Source organism: Phaethon lepturus, unplaced genomic scaffold (assembly GCF_000687285.1).
Source record: "Phaethon lepturus isolate BGI_N335 unplaced genomic scaffold, ASM68728v1 scaffold4541, whole genome shotgun sequence".
NCBI lineage: Eukaryota > Metazoa > Chordata > Aves > Phaethontiformes > Phaethontidae > Phaethon > Phaethon lepturus.
Window position 1 is genome coordinate 8,924 of NW_010518356.1, and position 23,269 is coordinate 32,192.

The following is a 23,269-nucleotide window of genomic DNA, read 5'->3' on the forward strand; positions in this document are numbered from 1 at the left end:
AGGATACTCTGGGCTATTGACTTCAGCGTCATCACTCCTGATTTACAGTGCAAGAAGCAAAAGGTCGGATGTCAAAAAACATTTTGCTTGATTTTGCTTCATCTCTCTGCACTGCATGTGCATAACAAACATTAAGAGTTTAGACTCTGAGATAGGAGACTTCTTTGAGAAAGAGGTAGCTCACTGTTGTTGTTACCCTTAGAGCCAAGGGAAGCTGGGGTTCATGAAGCCTATGCTTCCCTCCCAGTGGTCTGACAAAGCAATTTATTATGGCCCAATTATATCCTGTGTATCATAGGTGTTAGTCTGTAAAATAGCCGAATGCTTCTGAAAGAGTTTTACCTCTCTTCCAGTATGTGCAGGCTACTGTACCGGGTCACTGATAGGAACTTCTGTCTGGTGTTTTGGGGGATGTAATTGTCAACTGTCTTAGCATGGCACTGCTTTATCTATGTGTCTCAAGACCGTGAAGGCATACGACAGTTGGAGGGGTTGCTGTTGCTAGAATTCAGCAGCAAGTAATCAGGGTTTATTTGCACCTTGAGTATTGTGCACCGCTCTGGTTCCCTGCTGCCAATCAGAACATAGTACAATCGGAGAAAGTTCAGGTAATGGTAACAGGAACAATCAAACAGTGGGATGAGTTCCACATACAGAGCAACTAAGTTAGGGCTCCTCGGTCTGAAAAAGTAACAGCTGATGGGAATGTGAGACGTCTGTCAGGTCACAAGTGAACCAGACAGGCATGGGTAATTTCATGCCTTTTCAGTACAAGAACAACATATTTTGTAGGAACCAGTGTCAAAGCAAGTAAAGGGAAGTGGTTCTTCAACAGTGTGTGACTCCTTGCCAAGTACTGTGGGTGCTAAAAATTGACAGGGATCCAAGAAGTCAGTGGAAACAAATGTGGAAGAGAAATTCACTGAGAGTTATGAATTATATGGAAACCACACTGAACTCAGAAGTTCCCTGAGCTGAAAATAGTTGGTGGCTAGGAGAGTAATAGTGGGAATTATACATGCTTGCCTTGTTTTTATTCTTCCTTTTGCATCTGCTTTAAGGCCTTATTGGAGGTAAGGTACTGAGGACATTTGTTCTGGTCTGACCTCTTCTGGATGTTCTTTTATTGTATTATTCTTATCAGAGCACCACTCATGCATGTGGGATGTATGACTTTTGGTTACTTGTCCCCTCAAGTAATGGTTTCATAATACAGCTGAACTGATCCAGTGCTTGCTGCTCCCATAAGGGAATGATTTTTTTTTTTTTTTTTTCCTTTTTAATTGATTTTGGAATGTTAGCTTTCTGTGAGTTTAGCTGCCTAGACTATAGCAATGTAGTCCAAGGACCAGTGCAGTTTGGGGCCCATTCCATCAGCTGCATGTGTTATCTTTCTGCACACTCCATGCAACTGAAGATCAAACTAGGAGCTTGAAGTAAAGTCTCTTGATTCATAGACTGGCATCATAATGTCCGTGAAAGACATACTATTCTGTTGTTTTGGCACCTTCTCCCAAATCAGGGGCTAATATTTAAAATGTGTTTTCATTAAAAGGTATGTGGGAGGAGACACAGCTGACCCCAACTGGCCAAAGGGATATTCCATACCATATGATGTCATGCTCAGCAATAAAACTAGGGGGAAAGTTGGCCGGGGGGCTGCTGTTTCAGGGTTTGGCTGAACACCGGTCAGTTGGTGGTGAGCAATTGTTTTCATTTGCATCACTTGTCTTTCTTGGTTTTATTTATCTCTCTTTGTTATTTTCCTTTTTATTACAATTTGTTGTTGTTGTTATTATTTCACTTCAATTATTAAACTGTTCTTATCTCAACCTATGAGTTTTCTCACTTTTACCCTTCCAATTCTCTTCCCCCATCCTGCTGCAGGGCAGGGAGTGAGCGAGCGGCTGTGTGGTGTTTAGTTGCTGGCTGGGGTTAAACCACGGCAGGGAGGCACGCACTGTTGCTGTATGCTTTGTTTGGTGGTATGCTACACAGATACAATGTGGTGACATCAGCTTTCTGAGGAGGAATGCTGGTGACTGGCTTCTTGGTTTGCTGCAAGCCAAGCTCACTTTCACTTCCAGCGATTAATCTCCTCCAACTCCTTCCCTTTTGGCTGCACTTGCTACTGTGTGCAGCTGGAGGTGGCCAGTGAGGGTCAATTTGAAGACCCTCACTAACTAAACCTCACAAGACTTCTCTGAGGAAGAGGCAAACATTATTATCCCATTTTACAGATGTCACAGAGAACTGAGGCCCTGACTGAGTAGAAAGTTCCACACATTTAACTTAAGTGAGCAGGCAAGTGCATAAGATTTACAAGATGGAAGACACGAACCTTTAAATCTTAAAGCACCCTTTGGATATGCTCTCTTTCTTAGACATGATTTAATCTCTAATGGTCATGTGAAAGAGAGCTCAGTGTAAGTCCTCCTGCGGTTCAGAATTCTTGAGTTGCTGCGGTCAGTAGCAGGTTGTAGATTTGTTCCACATTTTTATCTTATCATCTAAAGTCAGCAAATGTCAAAGAAAGATCTATAATAGGCTCATCTTATCTCTTGTACCTCCTTGCACTCTCAGCTCTGCAACTCTATTCTTAGACTTCTATGTTCTAATCTCTATTAGCTGATTCTCCCCTATGTTTTAAAATGTTTCTGTTGTAGCAGCTGTAGCCAAGACGGTTTTTATTGTGTAAATGGAAAAGTACTGCTAGTCTAATAAACAAAAATAGATGTCCAAGCTGCCTTAGTGCAGGCAACTTATTTTAAGGCGAATGACAGCAGGAAAAAAGTATGGTAAAATGTAGACCATTTCTGGCAGGTTTGATGAAAGAATAATGGTAAATACTATTGCCAGTTTTGTTCTCCTGTGTCAGTCCTTACTGCATTCTCCTTTTTGCTTTATATGGAACTACTTAGTGAAAGCTACACTGCAATCCTGGGCTCCATAACTGTTTTATAAAATCTGTCTATTTCACATGTGAAATATTAAAATCTTGGATATAGTACCTGATACAATGTCAAAGGAGAATAACCCTCATCGATGTCCGTTCAAGTCTGTAGAATTACATAAATTATGAATTATACCTACTTTTTCATAAGACCCGAGAAACCAGTACACTTTTTAAACTTTTTTGTTTTCAAACTTAAATAAAAAGTATCTTTATGGTTTACTAGTGGGTGTCAGTGAATTTCAGGACATTCATAATTCTGTGTTTTTCTGTTGTAGGAAAGGGACAAATTCTACTTGACACGCAGTGTCATATTGGAGTTACTGCAGGCACTCAAGTTAAAATCACCCTTACCAGACATGAATCTGCTGCTGTTGGTGCAGGTACACGAGATTCTCATGTAATTCTTGTACTGATCCTGTCTTGGCCCAAAATTAGGCGGGGGGGGGGGGGGGGGGGGTAGGGGGAAGCAAGTCCAACATGGTTACAGAAAGTACCAGCAATGTCATGGGAAGCAAGAATTTTTTGAGTCAAAATCCAGTTACATTTGTAACCATCGGTGCATACATTCAGACTACCACACTAAAATTTAAGAAACTAAATTAAGAATCCACATTTCCCAGGATAATAATGACATGTGCATCATTGCTGATGTATCGAGGATCATAGAATGTATCTCAAGTTAGAAGGGACCCATAAGGATCGAGTCCCAAGAGCTTCAAACCATGTCCCGATGGGGCAGCTGCCCCACTTGTTGCCTTGTCTTCATATCGTAGCCCCAAAGCCAGTGAGCAGTTTGTGTGGGAAGGGGTGCTCGTTGATCATGGACCAGAACTCAGTTTCTGTCTATTCAGGCAGGAAGTAAGCTGTCCGCAGTCCCTAAAGGCTGTTCTTTTTTAACATGGAATTTTCCAGCAAAGAATACATAGACAATATTTCTGTTCCTTTCATTCTGTAGATGGCTGACATAGGGGTTAAGCTAGCTTTTTCATAGGTGTATCTGAGGAATTAAGATACAAACTTGTGAAAAATCTTGCTGCCTCTGAAATGCCCAGTGTGGCACTGTTTGGCACCACAAGCCTGTCCTGCAAAAACAATTTATTGAAATCCATCAATTTTCATCACAGATGGGCTCTCATTGTTTACAATGAACTATTATATGGGTTTTGTAACTTTAAATGATAGGGGACCAGCGTAACAGCACTCCATAAGGTTCAGGCAAGATGGTCATTATGTAGATCATTCATAAAGCTCCAAGGATCACAGCTCCATTCACTCTTTCACCTCCTATTATGGGGTCAAAGCTTCATATAGCTTACTATGGGCTCATTTTCTTTTGAGTACTGGTACATTACCCATAGTAAATAAGTGATTGCCAGTTGACAGACAAATAATACTGACAAGTGAAATTATATAGCAGTTAGGTTAACTCTGAAAACAATTATTATGCCATCAATGTTAGGAGAAGAATTTGGGGTGGGAAAGAATAATACTTGTGTTTTTTTTCTTTTGATGGTAAAGAGTTTTTTTTTTTAGTCCATTTTCATTTAAAAAGCAGAAATTTCCCACCTTTTTTTTTCTTCCCTTATAAGCCCACACTTCTTTTTTCAGTCCCAGCCAAGACCATCAAATAACTTAACCACCAACCTCTTTCTGTCTTATGGATGCAGTGATGCAGCTTGATACCGTGTGCATTGGTGTTTGTTGACTTGAACTGACTTTTCCTGTATTACAGAATAAAGCAATTTTTCTGCATTGCTCCGTTGTGTAACTCAGTCCTGTGGTACCTCAAAAGGTCAAAATCCCACAGTGTAGTCAGTCTTGAATTCCTCATTTGAGACTGCAAACATGCCATGTCAGTTTTGGCAGTGGGGTTTAAGTAAGTGGTAAACACTTGTCCTTCACATCGAATCAATCACCTGATAGACATAGTAAGCAAAACTCTCTCTTACATTATCTTTATCTTTCTAGATAAAATGATGATGGCCTGGGTTTTCCTCCTACCACTGTTCCCATATGCTGTATGTGCTTTGGGGTGTATTCATACCTTACACAACAGCACCTAATGTGGATATAAATGTCTTTTATGGTGTCTCTCTTTCAGAGACTTATGAAGTGATTCATATTTCCTGCTATCCAAAGCAGCCAGATTCTGTTTTATGCAGTCAATGGTAAAGAATAGGGGTTGTATTCAGACCATCTGCCATAGATGCCTACTGTAGACGTGATGAGTACTTCTCCCATTGACTGTGCAAATTGGCAGCCCTCAGTAGTATGTGGTCTGAATCATTCAACAGCCTTGTGAATATAAATACCATAGTAACCACTAAACCCATCTTAAGCATTGTTGTAATTTAAGAAACCTACTAGTAAAAACACGTCTGTATTTCATTATTTTTTCTTTGGTGTCATTAATAGAATAAAGGGGTTGGGTCACCTCACCACAGGAAGCCACTACAATATTAACTCAAATTGGATGGTTTTGAATCCATTAAGCTGTAGCAGGGTTAACACAGCACCAAACGGAAATGATTTTAATTTCCAAGACAGTCGTGTCCCCATGGACATGCTAGCCTGTATATGAGACTCTATACAGACAGTGCACACAGCACAGAGATTCAGCCAAAATGTTCAAGATAACAAAGGAGTTGGGAGCACTTTGATGATAGATCAGTCATGGGCTGACTAACAAAGGAATTTCTAGGAATGTACATTTGACACCCACATCCATCCAGATTGCATGGTGCCATCAGTGTCACTGGTGACATCAGTGCTAAGATGAGAGTTAACTTCATCCCACTTTACAAAGAATAAGAATTTTAACCAGATCACCCCAATCATTGCATAGGTGTCCTGGATGATACAGGGTACAGAAAGTCTGGCTCCTTGATTTATCCTAGCAAATAAAAGCAATCATGTACATGCTGCTGTTCCATGGGTTTCCATAGGAACTGAATCTTCACACAGCATTTTGTTTCTCACTACTTTTCTCCCACTCACATTTCACCAGCCCACATCTTCAGGATTTCCATTGACTTCAAATTATATTAGTGTTTCATTAGGATTTGCTTATTCAGTCAAGCTCTAAGGTTCAGTGTATCTATCTGACCTGTTTTGTTTAGGTGCCTCCTATTTTGGTCTGGACCTTCAGCTCATGTAAATCAGTGTATATCTAGTGGTTCCAGTTTATGTTTCTGTGAAGATCTGGTTTACTAATTACTGAATGGAAGAATTTAATATATATATAAAATATGTTTATAAGGATATATATTTTAAAAACTCTTGATTATGAATGGAGGTATAATATAGCTAAATTATGGTATATAGATAATTCACTACAATCAGCAGATATTCCCATTCAGACATTATTCTGCAGCTATATCTCAGCAGACAATGCTAGTAAGAGGCATGGCAATTATTTGCCCATTTCTCATCTTTTTGCAGTGTGGCAGTATTTTTCTTTACTTTTTTCTTTATAATGGCTGGGATTAAATCTCTTGCCAGTAACATCTTAATGTATTATAGTATTCGTGGAAGGAGACAACATAAATGACAGTGAATTGGACTGGAAATACAATAAATCTTTCATTTTGAGTTTGGTTTCTCCATCTTCTTTGAACTGCATTGCAACTTTAGAAAGGATCCTTGGAACTGGCAGTCTGATGATGAGATGGATAAGCTAAACAAGGCCTAATTATTCATTAGGAATGGAATGGAGTTTGTCAGCTGTTTTTCACATATAAATTAATATCTCTTACTTAACCCAAACTCCTCTGTGCAAAAGATGTAGAAAGCTTACAGGAAGCCAGCAGAGGTTGCTTTGGCTGCTGCTTCTTATTATTGTTCTTAAAAGAAAATGTTGTCTGCAATAAATGACATTTGTCTTTGACAAGGGTTTTTTGTTGACTTATATGGTGAGTGCTGTACAATGTCTTTAGCAGTGCAGTGAACTTGCTGTTGGATGCTAAATATACACATACAGATTCTTCAGGGTGTTGTGGTCCTTTTATGCATCTAATGGTAGTACAAGGGAACCCTAATCTACACACAAATGGTTGACTGAGAAATCCTTCACACAGGAAAATATCATATCTGTTGTCCAGCAGACCCAGCATCAGCATTGCTCTTTCTGAGATAGGGTGCATTAGGAGAAAATCGGTCATCTATTTGCCCAATTAATGGTCCTTCTTTTAAAAAAGAAGTGGAGAGTCATAGTTGCTGTTTGAACTAAGACTCAGCTGTCTTTACTGGATTGATAGGGCCCATAATCCTAAAGCTTTCTTTTGCTTCCCATGTAATTATTAGAGCTGTGGTACAGAAGAGCACCAGGCCACCTCTCAACTGAACTATGAGTTACATTCTTGTTTTATTTCCATTTGGCTTATTCTGGTGTAAAATAAATTCTAACCAGGAGAAAAGTCAACTGGAGCCAGGCCTATGTCTGAGGATACCTAATTAGATTATTAATCTAAACTCGGGTATGTCTTTCTTTCTGGTATTTATCCCAAAGAACAGACTACTTGTCAAGACATAGGTTGAGTAGTTTCCAAGTCTTGGTAGGCAGTCTGAGTTCAGACTAAATCTGTCATAGAAAGGTAAAGCTCATGGAAGTGTAAGTAAATTCTAGGTCTGTAAAGGATATTTCGAAATGTCTTCAAAGAGAACGGTCAGTCATTGAGAGTACTGCTAATACACATGCATCAGACAATTGTCAAATATATTGTGTGGTCAATACCTGTCTCAGGTTCTGAAGGTACCACAGTATTCATTTTCAAGAAAGAAAATTAAGGCTTAGACCTTAGTTTGACAGTTCTTTTCTGTCTGTTCTTTCTTAGAAAATTTACATTGCATCATGATGGACAGAAATTGCTCAAGTGCAAATACAACATTAAGACAACAAGTTTTAGGAACAAACAAATCATCTGCAGGGTGTCCAATGCATTATTGAAGCTTATAATGATTAAATAACAGTATTAGCAGATCTAATATATGAATGATGTGGACGTCAGAGATTTTGGGTCAAGGCATTGGGAAATAAAAAGAAGAAAAAAAAAAGGCAAGGAAAATAAAAGCATAAGAAAAGCAATTAGAGGTATTCTACTATAATAGAACGATACTGACCTTCTGTCAGAAACAGCTTATGTTTTTGTAGCATTATGGCCTGTATTATGCAGAAGTTATACCACACCATACCAGTATGTTCTCAACTTTGTTAAAAAAAATTGTTCATGTAATTCACATTGTAGAACTTCAGCGAAAATGTTGTAATATCACAGTGAAGAACATGGCACACTGCCTTATCATCCTCTATCATGGTTTACTCTATAATGAAAGAGGAACATTTGAGATATGCAAGGAATAGCAAAGATTTTGCTCATAAAGAATGTCTGATTTATTATATAGTAATAAATATTATTCAAATTGCTCCTGCACAGCATATATGTGTTAATTAAGCTCATTAAAGTAGAATTTTTTTTTCATTAAAATTAGCTCATTTATAATGGTGAGTTAACCAGGTTTTTTATAAAGAAAGAGAGCTCTAAAGGCAAATTACCATGAATAAAAGCAAGAAGAGATCTGAAGTGATTTTAATAAAGTCATTTATAACTTACTAGTGTCTTCAGGTTCCTCCAAAAATAAAAAAATAACTTGTCTTTAATTTCTTCTTAGTTTGTTTGTGCAGATGCTGGAACAAAACTAGCTGAGTCAACAATCTTGCATAAACAGATGATTGCCTCTATGCCCGGAGTAAGTACTGAATCAAACTCCATCTCTTAGTTTTGTTTTTTTAAAAAAAAATTTATCGTAGTCAGCTCACTTTGCTTCATTTTAATGTTCTTTCCTTTTCATTTCTCTTCTGGTTGGCAAGGTGTATTGCAGGCAGAGGTTGAGATGCTTCTTCCTTTTTATTAATGTTGGAAAAGTTCTGATCTTGACGTTGCTTCCCTTACTTTCACTGATAATCTTTAGTCATGTAATTGACTGCAGCTTGAGCCTGCGATCAGGATGTCAACATGTGGGGAACAGACCATCTGAATGCCTCAAAAAATTGAGGAAAAATTGCAGGGAGGAAAGCCACAAGCCATTGCCTCCATTCTCACAAAAGATTATCTGGTTAAAGAAGGAGTGAATGGTATTTTTCTGGTAATGTGTTAACCTATATCCTGCTGTTAAGTGTAGCTAAATTACCAGAACTCCTAATTGCCTAGGTACTGAATATACACCTGGTGAATATGTGAGGATGTAGCACAATTGAAGGTCTTGACTTGTTCCATGACACATGTGACTGAGTACCCAAACAGATGGATGAGGGTTAGCCCAGATCTGGTTCAGAAGCTGAGGAAAACTCATTTGTGTATATGTGTGTCTCTGTCAGCTTTAGGGCTGACCTAGTAGGATCTTTCCTAGTAGGACCTTCCTGTCTTCTGAAGTGTGTGATTTTTTTTTTTTTTTAATGAAAATCTTTAATAACACCTTTCCTCCCAACAGAATATTTTAATATATGCTTGCTTTAAATAGATAGACTGACATTGGTGTTACAAGGTATGGTAGAAAAGCGATCATTTCAGAAGAAACCATAGGCTGCCTGCTGCTTGAATGAAACAGAATAGATGGTTGGAGAGAAGTCTTTTGCAACTGAGCATTATTTTCTGAGGTCTGAGTATAGTATATTTTATAATTCTATTATTCAGTATTTTAGCAACCATGTGGAATCCTTAGTCCAAATAAACTGGATGGAGGATATGCTGACAGGGCTACCAGTGACCTTGTTTTCCTGTTTGTTATTCTGTCAAGGGAACTGACAGGCATAGCATTTCAAAAGCCAGAAGGCGGTATAGTTCAACACAGTGTAGATTGATATTAACATACAAAAATGAGAAGCACCCAGATCAGTTGCTTAAAAATAGAATGCTAGCAGTTTTTCAAATTTCAGCCACTAAAACTCCATTATGGCTTAATAATTTTGTGATCACAACTAAATCTGGTTCATTTGTATACTCAAGATAGGGTAATAGCTTCTGTGCCTCAACGTGTAGGCAATTAAATAGACATCAGAGTAAGTAGTTTTCTCCTGTAAACTTTACTGTAATGTTCTGCCCTGAGCCTATGACTTTGTAAAAACTACAGTAGGTTTTGGCATCTTCAAAAAGATACCTAATAAAAACAAATTTAAAAAAAGATACCTAATGATGGTAATCACAGAATCATTAAGGTTGAAAATGTCAAAGAATAACTATTCGTAATTAAAGTAATTGAACTAAAAAGTAAAATAGAGAATTTGAGAGAGAAAAGTTGTATTCTGGTGAACAAGAAACAAAGACAGAAACATGAACGTATCTGAAATCTGGTATTTAAACTTATTTCTTTTATGTTCTAGTGTGGAACAGCAGCAATGGAATGCATGAGGCAATATGTTGGGGAAGTGCTGGATTTCATTGCAGATATGCATACCTTAACAAAATTAAAGGTTGGTTCTGGGCATACATTGATTTAAAATACATGTGCTTTTTTAACAAAAACATGTTTTCTGTAGTGAACCTGCCTGGGAGAAACAGTTGGAAGTCTTTGAGGTTTTTTTTTCTTTTTTTTTTAAAAAAATATTTGTACTGTTATGGATTAGACACTTTTGGGGGATCAGTAAAAAGTAGCTTATGCAGTGTTGAAATGGGGGCTGATTCAAATATAGAGAGCACACAGTAAAAATGCAGGCTTGATTTTTCTGAAATACTGATAAGCTAATGACAAGTTTTCCTGCAATGTTGATGATAAGCTAATGTCATACCAAAATCACTGTGAGAAGTAGTAGTGTTTAATATAACCCGTGGAAACATAAAACTCTTTGCCTTTACAACTAATTACACTCTTCTGGAGGAATCCTGTGTCTCTCATATATAAACAAACAGACAGTTAAGTTAATTGGAAGCTCAGAGATTATTAAAATGCAGTAATTGACCTAAAAAAAAAGGGGGGGGGGGAGTCCTTTTTCATATGGATGATGTTGTTTTCATTATCAGGTTATATTCTGTTCAGGTGGGAAAAACTGAGCAGTCATTACCTATGTAGTCCAACCTGCTGTTTGGTTTCTGTACATTACTTTGATGCTAAATTATAAGAAGAGTGATAGGAAAATACTTCTGTCAACATAAAATATTTTATTTAGGAATGAATTTCATGAAAACATGGTGGTAATAATTAGCTGGTCAAAACCTGGAGTTTCTGTTTTATGAGGGAAGCTAGTATCTATTAAATTTCCTAAAAAATGGAAATTCTTCAAGATGTTTTAGAAAAGAACTAGGCTAAGCAATATTGCTGCTGTATAATAGGAAATAATGGAAGTGTAGCTGTTTCATTTGCTAGCAAAGTAGCATCTACTGTTAATAGCTTAAATAAAATATTTCACTTAATATATTGCTAATGTTCAGTCATATTGCTGTGGAGGGGGCAATATATATTTTATTTAGCATAACACTATCCCATCAGGTAGTTCTATTGTACCGTCTGAAGCTGAGTGCTATGTGAGCACTGAGCTGGAGGTGAAACTTTGGTGGTAAAATCCTTTTTGCAGAGGGAAAGCCCATGTCTTATAGGGGAACCATCTGTCAGTTCTCAATGCCAGGCAAAGTTAGATTGCAGTCCTTTGAGTTACATGTGGGTACCCTGCACGAGGGTGGATTTCCTTCAGCACATGAAATGGAGGCAGAGGTGTGACTAGTTAGGTGCTTCTAACTTGCGCAAAGCTGGCAGGACAAATGGATGGTGTGGGAGTGCAGCAGAGGGACCGTTACAGGTATGGAGGATAGTCTATGCTGTCAAAGATGCATCCCGTTCGTTCTGAAATCTCAGTAGGAGTTTTAGTCCTTGTACACCAGCCATTCGGTGATCCGAGGGAAAATTTGTCAACTGAAGGAGGTCATTTCATCACTGGGCACAGTCAAGTAGCTGCCAAGCTGCTTTTATGTGATCTGAAGCTCAGTTGACAGATACAGAAAAGCAGTGCTGTCCTGTTCTGGCTGGTACGAATCACATTGCCATCGCTTACGTGCCTGGGCTTGGCGCATGTGGTTTTCTAGGGAAGTTCTTTGACCAAGCTCTTGCATTTGTTTCTAACCTCAAGAGCCATTTGTGCTTCTGTAACACAGAGTGCATCTGCTAACAAAGGGTGTCGATGGTCTGTTTTCCTGATAAATCACTATAGTGTTTCCCTGAAAGGGCCCCTCTACTTCTGCCCCCGTCCTTTGCTGAAAGTCCTGGAAACACACTGGAGTATTTCATTCCACAAGTTCATGCAAGCATTCTGTGGCAGGCAAGACAGAATAAATGATAACCCATAGTGGATTTTGATACTGGAGTTTATTTATGAAGCAATGAGAAGAAAACTGTTACCCTACTCGTTTCTCGCACACTCACTGGCTCACTGTCCCCCTGCCCCCTCCACCCCACCTCATGCCTCAGAAGGGGAGACCTTATGGCAAGTTAATAATGCTTACTACAAAGGAAGAAGAATCCCAGCTAAACTGAAACTAATGTCTCTTGAAACTTGCAGTAACCTTTTTTTACTGGAAAAAATGTCCCTTTTGTTAAGTTTTTACCCTGTTGACCATATGCCTTGAATCCCATTGAGTTCTAAAAAAATACTTGCTGTGGTTTAACTCAGCAGGCAGCTAAACACCACACAGCCGTTAGCACACTCTCCCCCTCAGTGGGATGGGGGAGAGAATCGGGGAAAAGAAAGTAAAATTCATGGGTTGAGATAAAGTTAGTTTAATAGGACAGAAAAGGAAGGAATGATAATAATAATATACAAAACAGGTGATGCACAATAAAATTGCTCACGACCGGCTGACTGATGCCCAGCCAGTTCCCAAGCCACAGTCACCACCCCTTGGCAAACTCCCTTCTGGTCTGTATGCTGAGCATGGTGTTACCTGGTAGGGAATATCCCTTCGGCCAGTCTGGGTCGGCTGTCCTGGCTGTGCCCCCTCCAGCTTCTTGTGCACCTCCTCACTGGCAGAGCATGGGAAGCTGAACAGTCCTAGACTGAGTATAAATACTACTTAGCAACAACTAAAATATAAGTGTGTTATCGACATTATTCTCATACTAAATCCAAAACACAGCACTATACCAGCTACTAGGAAGAAAATTAACTCTATCCCAGCCGAAACCAGGACAGCCATGTAATACAGGAATCTGAGATCAAGGTTCATGTAATAGGAGAGTCAAATATGACAATAATTTTATGTGATGTAAAGAATAAGTTTGGGCTGTCTTTGGAAAATGAAAAGGCAGTTCTTATTTAACCAGACCAGATAAACTTATTCTCTGGTTCCAACATAGTTGGGAAAAGATTTGTAAGCATTTCTAAGTCTACAAGTAGTCATAACTTTAAACAAATTCACAACATCTAGATTCAAATTCCTGTAACCTCATTTAATATATTTACTTATAGTGCTTGGGTTTTATTAACAGAGGTGTTCCTAGGAATTGAGTCCTAAGATTATCCAGCTGTATAGCTTCTTACTACGAGTATGTATTATCAACAGCATCTGGACTACCAAACTAACACAAAGAATGCTATATGATTTATATGGCCAGTAACAATCCCAACAGCAAAGGTTTAATCTTGGTTTTAAAATTTTGAAATTGCTACTCTCTTTAGAAAATCAATAAACAAAAATAAAGCTGTTTATTCATTTCCAATGTCTTATTTTGCATGTCTGAGAATGCTTTCTTTGAAAGAGGTTAATTGTTTTCAGTCCTGCATATTAGTGATTACTGCATTATAAAAAAGTTATGTTAATTCTCACAATAATCACATTCCAGTTTATTGTTTCTGTGCATTTTAATTGGTAAAGCTCAGCAATATTTTATTTAGAAAATTCCACCATTTTTTAAGAAATATAATGTATCTGCCTGCATACCTGTCTGTCCTTTTTACCTGGCTCTGTAACAAAGTTGTCAGATATTCATGCTGGTATATTACCTTTTTTTCTCTTCAAAGAAGCTTCAAGTGATTTTTGAGCGTGTAAGTTGCTGGGCTCAGATACTTAACTGTTATAAAATATTGTTGTCCACTGATTTTTATCCTGTTATAATAATTTAATAACTGATGACCTGGATTAATTAGAGTTATAGAATTATCTCAAGAAGCACTAATGAAACATTCCTTAGAGCTGACAAAGCAGGATAATAAATTATCTTTTCAGGCATAAATATTTGCATGTTTCTTGGTAAAAGGTTTACTTTTATTTCCAGGGCTGAAAGGCATTTGTAACAGCTGAATAGTGCAACACAGTCATATTGCCGGTGAATGAGTGACAGCTTATTTCTGTACATGTAAATGGAATATTGCACAGGGAAGGCATTTCCTGCCCAGATGCTATCTTGTTAAATGGTTAGATTCTTTCAGCTTCACTTAAGCTGTCTGGATGTGCAACCATTAGTTTGTATTCATTAGCTGTTGAGTTTGCTGATGCAAAGGTGGTGCCTGTACATTTTGTACAATTAGTATTTTGTCTGGGTTCTTGAAAATGGTGCCTTCTGTGGAAAGATCTGCATCATAAAGCTGTTACTAATATAGGGACTGGAGAATTTTTTAAAATACATTTCTGAGATTTTTGTTCTGTAGTTTTATAGATGTAGTTAGAGACCTCGAGAAAGGAACTGAAGGGAAATGAAATAGAATACTCTGTTACTTGGAGGAACTTAGTTCAAGTGAAATACTCTTTTCAGGTATGAAATCAGATCTTTCCCTTGCAGAGTCACATGAAGACTTGTTCTCAGCCACTGCATGAAGACACATTTGGTGGACATCTGAAAGTTGGTTTAGCTCAGATTGCTGCTATGGAAATCACACGGGGAAACCACAGAGACAACAAAGCTGTGATCCGATATTTGCCTTGGCTTTACCATCCTCCTTCTGCAATGCAACAAGGGTGAGAATGCTTTTCCACGAAAAGGAATACTAAAATGAGTTAGAAATCTTCACAAAATTCTGTGTTTATTGCCAGATTTCAGAGATAAGACCTGCAGTAGTGAATGGTGGCCGTGGGACATTGAAACAGCTGGTCAGGAGCTCCCTGATCCTTAATTGAGGAGTTCATCAATGCAATATTTAAAGTACAAGCCAAAGGAACAGTGGAGGTAACTCCATTGGCTTGACTGGTGTTACCCTGGAAATTAACTTGTTTCTTGATCGAGATACAGATGGTGCAAAACACACAGGCACTTGATCAGTCCTAGAATTATAGAAAATATGTTGGGGATTACAGAGAAATTCTTTGAAAATATGGAGTACAAATGAGCGAGAACTGTAGCCTGTTGATATGATGATAGAAATACTAACTTCATCTGGTTGAAGTTAGGTGAGAGAAATCCTGCTCTTCAAGACATCTGTTATATCCTTTTTCACTGTGAGAACTCATAATCTGCAGTTTTATCTTCAAAGTGAAGGGAGATATTGTCTCTTTTCTTACAATGACAACGAACGACATGTTTTGAGTGTAGACTGTTGGACTGTGTTTCAACAAACCTGTATTCTTGTCCAGGCTTTGTCGCAGACTGCCTGCCCCAGGATTCTGGGGCCTAAGCTGCTTAGGCTCCAGTCCTGTAGATACGTCTGCATGTACTTTCATGTAGAGCATATCTAGTTTTGGAAATATGGAGTTATCTCCTTGCACTTTAGTTTCTCACATGTAAAAAAAGGACTATGTGTTCTGAGTTGAAGGTAGTGAATTCCTTTAAGACCCTGTAAGTACTTGAGGAAGAGCATTGTACCAGAGTCTATTTAAAAAATAAATAAATTAATAGAATGCCTCTTTGGTGCTGTGAGTCCTTGACAATGACATGAAATCAGAAATGAAAAACAGTAAGTGAGAGTGGCCTAGTAAGTTGCGATTTATTGATCGAAAACCAATTATTTTTTTCCTGTGCCTATGAATTCAAATGAGTATGTAATCTGAATTTTGTAGCAGCAAGGGGACAGACAAGATGACACCAGAAAAGTGTTACTCCTTTTTAGATTATATAAGCACATTGCTTTACAATTAGACATTGCTCTAGATGGTGGATTAATACTTAAGTGTCACAAAAAAGCATAGTCACTGCCTTCAAAAGCATGCGGTGCCAATGTCCAAGGAGAGGCTAAGGAATTGAGAAATTATCTCCACTTTACCAATGAAGAAGTGGAACATAGTGGAAGTAAGGCACAGCCTTACTGTGTAAGCCTTACTTAACCTGCCTCTGCGCTCTCTACGGAATGAAGAATTTCCTGCCCTGTCAGCCATGTGCTGTCCAAGGGATCTGGGAGGAGCATTTCCACTTGGGCAGCCCTTCCCTTCTGATGATTCCTGTGTGAAAAATAACTGTGTATGGAACCGCTGAATCTGTGACTGTTTTAGTCTTTTATAGAGACTGTTTCAGCCTTTTATAGAGACTGTTTCTGAGAGCCACCAAATATGTTCTGTTGGACTTGTTAATGGTACATCAAGTCCACCAAGTTCTGTGTGGCTCTAGTCTTCCCATAAGCTGTACCAATGATCTGTCCCTCCAGCACACTGGGACTGCATCTGCCTCGTGTGCATAAGGAGACTCCATATTTTGGGGAAAACCAGAGAACTTGGCATCATTGTAATGTAATCAAGGCTCTTTCTTGACAGGCCCAAAGAGTTCATAGAATGTGTGTCTCACATTCGTTTGCTGTCCTGGCTACTTCTGGGGTCTCTGACACACAACGTTGTCTGTCCAAATTCTCCGTCATCTTGCATGCCTATTCCACTGGATGCGGGTTCACAAGTTGCTGACCACCTTATTGTTATTCTGATTGGGTTTCCAGAGCAATCAAAGGTAAGGGATTCTGTGTTTTAAGTGGAGATGTGTAATATACTGGCCTTATTATTGTAAACACTTATTTATTTCTTCTTAAGAAAAAAAGAAACACTTACATATTTCTTCTGGGATAAAACTTTATTAAAACCTGGGATCTAGGATTTCTTGTGTGCCTCTTCATGCATAGAAAACTGGTGATGAAATCACCACAATTAAGCCTGAGATTCAAGTATTCCAGAATACCTCAGCATAGGAGTGAGGAAGGAAAAACTAAATTCCAAATTGAAGCTTTAGCAATGACCATCTCTATAACAAATCTCTAGAAGGTTAGTTATTCTAGTTGCTATGAATAATTTTATGACCAAATTAATGACATGTAATTAAATGTTTATTAAAATTAAATAATTAAATGTTAATTACAAACAGTGATGGTTCAAGCACAACTTTTTTTCTCGAGGTGCTCTGGACAAGAAGAGTTATTGCAAATCATAAGCCATTTGTGACAGTAGTTTAACACAGATATAGCAGCACTCTTTGACACCAACCAGGTTTTTATTAGCAACAGAAGCAGAATGATTACACATTTATCTTGTATGTAAATTCCCTCTTTCTTTCCCCTCACCCAGCCAAGACACCAGTGCTTGCCATTCATTTCTTTGGCCTTTTTTTGCTCTTTCAAATACCTCTTTCCAGTTACCAGGCAACCATTGCAATGTTTGGTGCAGTCGTACTGCCACAGAGCATGAATCACTGTTACATTTGCAGACTGAGAAAGAGATGTTTTCTTGTAATGAAGTAGTTAACGTCCATCACTCCTGGAGTCTTGGACACTGCGATACATAACATGTATTAGCAAAGAGCCATGATTTGAGTATGCAAAATGAATTCTCTGTTAGCTTTTCAAAACTTACTTTCCTTGACTTTGAGCATTTCTGTCCCAGCAAGGTAGAAATGGATGACAGATTAACAGAACAGATGTAAGATGTTATATTTTGTACGATAGCCTTCCTTTCAGGTGATCAGAATCTGAATGACTTAACCCCAGCACCATCTTTGAAACACAGCCATACAGTGCCAGAGCCTCCAGGCCTTCCAGTGACTGCAGTGGAGTTTTCCATCAAGAAAGTTTCAGAACTAGTCCTGAGTAGCTGTTCTGCAAAACTAACCTTCTCTTTAAAGGGACTGACCTTAATGCCTTACACTAAGATTACATGGGAGTGTGTGTATGCAAACACAGTTTTTAGTTTGTAAATATAAAAACAGTTTTTAAACATAGAGAAGATTTTATTGAGTGTACTTGATTTACTTGTTCCTAATAGGAGAGAAGCGTGGGAAAGTGAGGGGCAAGACTGCACAGTGAGATACATGATGGAGGAGTGCTTTGATGAAAGCCTCTGCGCTGTGTCCCAATACACTTATTTAAATACACATTTTCTTCTATTTTATGTTTCTACAGACATCTGTTCTGCACATGTGTTCCCTCTTCCATGCATTTATATTTGCTCAGCTCTGGACAGTGTATTGTGAGCAAACAGCAGTAGCCCCTACAGTCCAGAATCAGAATGAATTTAGCTTTACAGCAATCCTCACAGCCCTGGAGTTCTGGAGCCGAGTGACACCTAGCATCCTACAGCTGATGGCACATAACAAAGTGGTGAGTCAGGTGCTGTGTACAGATTTAATACAGAATAAACTCAGAGGGCTTGGCTTTGTTTCAATGTTTCAGTGGAATACATCAGACCATGAATAATGTCAGAAAGCAACTTTGATGCCTTTGAGAAATTAAGGTTAATTACTAGTGTTTTAACGTTGTAGTGGGCCTGAAACAGGATCTAGCCAGGATCTGCCTGAAACAGAATCAGGAGCTAGAGTCACTGCTGGTTGGATTAAGGACTCCCTGCATCAGGTCTCATTTTATATATCTTCCTGCTCTTCACAGTGGTCCTGTTGTTTCATCTGACTCCTGCCTTACAGGAGCAGCTAAGTGTTTTAGGGTAATTCTGTTTATATCCCTTTGACTCTTTTTTTACCACATGATGTTGAACACAAATGCTGGCACTTGACTACTCATAACCCATTGATTACTCATCAAAAATAAGCTACATAAGTATCTCTGGAAACATTTTTGAGTAATGAATGACTTGAAGGAGGTATGTCTAGAGAGAAGGTTTGAAAGGGAAATGTTCACTATGTCCACAAATCATCCAAACCATTTTTTGGAAATAACTTTTAAGCATTTATTTATCTCAACTACACACTGCTGTTGGAGCAGCTTTGTACAATAAGAACCCGGAGGGGTTCCAGCAGCCTTCTCATAGGTGCTACCTTTGCTTCCCATTGACTAATGATTCTCTGGGCCTGCAGGCTTAGGGTTGAGAGCTTGTTTCTGAGGGGAAGACCAAAAAAAAAAAAAAAAAAAAAAAAGTGTTTCCCACTTTTTAACTTTAACTGAGATGGTAACTAGTAGCTCTGGTGCTGGAGAACCTGATACTAGCTTTGAGTGAGAAGTATTCTTTATATGAGGCCCAGTCCTCTAAGTCAGATGCTCTTAAGGTTTGAGGTTTTCATGCCTTGTTTGGTTGGGTGTTTTTTCTTTTTTAAATGGAGACTTGCTATTTATATGGAAATTATTTTATGTAATTCCCTGTTCCCCATGTGAGCCATCTTTCACCCCAGGCAGGTATGGACCTTTGCCCTTTCAATTGTAATTGCATGGGCTGCACTTGAATGTCTTTGAATCAGCTACTGTTCCCTTGTGTCTTGTCCTTTCCAGGCAAGGACCACCTAAAGCTGTCTTTAAACGATATTTTAGCCTCTGACATCTAGTGAGGTCTCTGTGGTTGACAAGTCACTGTTGGGAACAGTAGTTCATGAAGCTCCATTTGAATGAACAGGAAACGTGCATAACGCTTCTAACTAGCCAGTTGTTTAGTCAGACACAAAGGCTTCTTGTCAAGCCTTAGGACAAGAATATGACCTGGAAGTCTCAAGTTCCAATCCTTATTCTGAAAGTATCTCATTATGTGGCTTTAGTGCAAGTTATTAAACTCTGCCTCAGCTATTGCTCTGTGAAATGTAGATAATAATGCTTGCCCATCTCACAGGGATATTGTGAGGTTAATTAGTGTTTGTAAAGTGCTTTGAAGATGAAAAGCACTACAGAACAGGCTACGTTTATTATTATTGAGGGGAATTTACACATAGTTCAGACAGGCGCTGTAAATACTCACTGCTGGCTCAGGGTATCTTCTTGTACCTATGAATTTACACAATATAAAACATAAAATGCTGTCTGCTACCAAATAATTGATATTTGCATCTGTCATGATTCATGGTACAAAATGCAAGAATTATGGACTAGGTGCCAGTTCAGAGCAATAAATTGTCTTTTGATGGGGGAAAAAATGATGAGTTTTGTGGGTATGTTAATTTTCAAAGATTCAGTAAATAAAAATATCAATTTATGACAAACTGATTGGTGAGAACTACACAGCAAAGGCATGTAAAATGATTTATGATGTCTCAAAAGAACAAAGCTGAAGGCAACTTGTTTTGATGTGTGATAAGAATTAAAATACATCAAGCACTGTGACATATTTAACAGGTGTGCTGCATCAGGGGAAAACTAAAGACAAATGTCCCTTATGTGCTCATGTAATATTTAATTTTACATGTCAGTGGTTAATAAATATGCATCTAGCGATTCAGTATAGCTGCCAAGAAAAACCAGGAAGATTCTTTTTAGAGACTGTTGGCTTCGCTTACAACACTTTTATGCTAGACACTGATTTCTTTTTATGCTTTTTTTTTTTCCAAGATGGTGGAAATGGTGTGCCTGCATGTGATTAGTTTAATGGAGGCTTTACAAGAATGCAACTCTACTATATTTGTAAAGGTAGGCATGCCATGCCGTGAATATTTAGTTAATGATATTGCATGTCTGTTGTGATTTCTAGACATACTGTCCTCTGCTTCCCCTCCCTCAAAAAAAGAAAGTGGAAAAGCTGAGGTTGAATAGTAATGTAGAAATAAATCCTAGTAGAGCATAACAAAAAATAAAATCTCTGGTAAGAAGTCAGACCAGACCATAATCTCAAATCCAATCTCTCCTGACTCCTCTTTTTTTTTTTTTTTTTTTTTAAAATGAACTTCTGATCTGCATCCTCCTTCCATTGTTGCAATGGTCTTATTCCCCTAATAGACTCAATTGCTGTCACTGAGTTTGAGAAGCTCTAGGTACTGTCTGAGTTTTCAGCAGTTATGTAACTTTTAATCATCCTAAGTCCTTTGCAGATCACCTCACTGTTCTGATCCTCACATACATTTAGGTTGATAACAAAACCTTTGTGCCGCACTGGTTTTCTTGTTATTATATGCCTACGTCATATAGGCATAGTGAATCTTTTTCCCCTAGGATTTCTATCAGGCTGTTCTTTGGTTGGAGAATCAAATCCTGCATGCCGCACTCATGCAAAATTTTTTTTGGGGGGGAAATCAATGGTCAGTCTCCTGTGGGTTACCATAGTGTTTTCAGAACAGATTCCCAAATGACTGGGGTAGTCTCACAAGCATAAATTGATTTTACTAGCCTTTTTTACATGTTTTCTCATTGCATTATTCTGAAGGGAGTTTTCACATAAAATATCAACAAATCAAATAGTTAAACGCACTCTGAAGCTAACTGAAATATGTTGGTTTGTATAGTTCTTCTATTTTGCCAAACTTCTGACACTTGTTTTACTCCAGTCTTTCTGGTCAAGCAGGAATTGAAAATAAAAGTAGTTAAAATTGAAGGTCTTGTTGTCAACTGGCATGAAAGTATTCCCAGTCATTGTGAAAATACAGATTTATAGTCAGTAATGACTTGATTCGCTCCAGAAGCTCTGCCCCTATGGGATGTTAAATTGATCATGGCTGTCCCTGGAAGACATATGGGCTTCCCTTTCAGCCAGTCCAGGATGTCCAGAATTCGACAAGGATGAAGAATGGTTTTAAAGCTGTGAAAAGAGAGGCCTTTAGGGCCAAATTCTTGTTGCAAGTCAAGTGAATGCTTTCAGAGGGGTTATATTTGAGAGCATGTATCATAAATGTGCTATATCAGATTAAAAGGACATTGTTGTTACTACAAAATCAAGGTCATAAACCTGTGAAATCCACAGTTAAGGTGCTAAGTTTTAGTTCATGTTCAGTGGATGGGAGATGGAAGAGAAGAATCTGGATGACCAAATCCCCTTTACTTAGCCCTAAAGTGAAATGCTGCAGGAACAATATATAAACATAATAGTATTATAGGATTTATAGTCCCAGGTTACTCATTTTTTTTTTTCCAAAACTAACTAATTAAAAAATATTTTAGATCTGAGAAGTGTCATGATTTGGGACAAGGTTTACTGCATGTTTGAAGTCCTTCAAAGAGGCAGAAGTGTAAAGCTTATTCACACAGGAACCAGTGAGTGAGTGGCATTTCTATAATTAGAAAAAGATCAACTTTGAGACCGTCTCTTCTCAACTTTGAGACCATCTCTTCTTCAGTGGCTGTGAAGATCTGAACTTTTTTACTCCTACTTCAAAGTCTGCAAAGATGACAATTCTTTGAATATTAGTTGACTGGGCAGTTTTTTGGTAGCTTGTTTTATTCTAGACAATCTTTTGTTGCCATGCCTTTGATAATGAAACAATTTTACCTTATGCTTTAAAGCTTTTTTTTTCCCTTTTATTTTAGCTATAAGCCTTTCAAACAAGATTTAGTTTTCATTGAAGGAAAGGACATAGTGTAGTGAGAGATACTTTTTTTTTTTAAACAGAACATTCTTAACACTCTTTTGGAGATTCATTCAGCAAAATTAATAATTCACAGTGACTTCCTCTTGGAACTGAACACAATAGCACTGACAAATCCTGGCCGTTTATCATTCATAAAATTATATTTACTGCAGTGTCCTTTATTCCACCTAAGGAGTCAAGTGCTGCAAAAACTTCACTTGTCAATGAAGTCATTGCATGATTCAATACACATGTATTTTTAATGCACCACAATGAGAAAGTGGTGCATGTCACATGATGCCAGGCAGTTTATGGGATAGCTATCTTAGGTGGCCATTTTCTGTATGACAAGTGAGGGGAAAACATGTCCTCAAGCAAGAGAGAAAGAGAAGACATAAACAATTCTATCTCCTTCACTGAAAGAAGAGCTTTGTTTATGTCTGAGATAAGCATTCCTTCATCTCCTCCTTGTTTTGGTGCTGTGAGGTTTCCTCCTCCTGGTACTGTGTTAGCCTTTGCTATTAAATTAAACTCACGCTGACAGCATTGAGACAAGCCTTGATCGCTTCCTGCAGCCTTTGAGCCATTCCCTGTATTCTCAGAGGATATTTTTTGGATCTGATGTTAGACTATCTTTACCAATCTGGTGAGGAAAACAAAGTTTCTTTCCTGTGAAAACATTTCAACCATTACATATTTATTTTTCATTCCAAGTTGGAGGGAGGG

The 23,269-nt window shown here is 38.2% G+C and overlaps 1 protein-coding gene across 1 annotated transcript in view; it reads left to right on the top strand.

Moving 5' to 3' along the window:
- Positions 1-23,269, top strand: part of LOC104628196 (protein unc-79 homolog) — a gene marked incomplete at its 5' end in the record, with an annotated part of 35,589 nt that overhangs the window by 7,867 nt on the left and 4,453 nt on the right. The window contains 7 exons of the mRNA XM_010296700.1: positions 3,232-3,336; positions 8,624-8,701; positions 10,332-10,421; positions 14,714-14,889; positions 16,612-16,798; positions 18,237-18,434; positions 20,598-20,675. Coding sequence (XP_010295002.1) covers positions 3,232-3,336; positions 8,624-8,701; positions 10,332-10,421; positions 14,714-14,889; positions 16,612-16,798; positions 18,237-18,434; positions 20,598-20,675 — 912 coding nt within the window. The remainder of the gene's footprint in view (positions 1-3,231; positions 3,337-8,623; positions 8,702-10,331; positions 10,422-14,713; positions 14,890-16,611; positions 16,799-18,236; positions 18,435-20,597; positions 20,676-23,269) is intronic.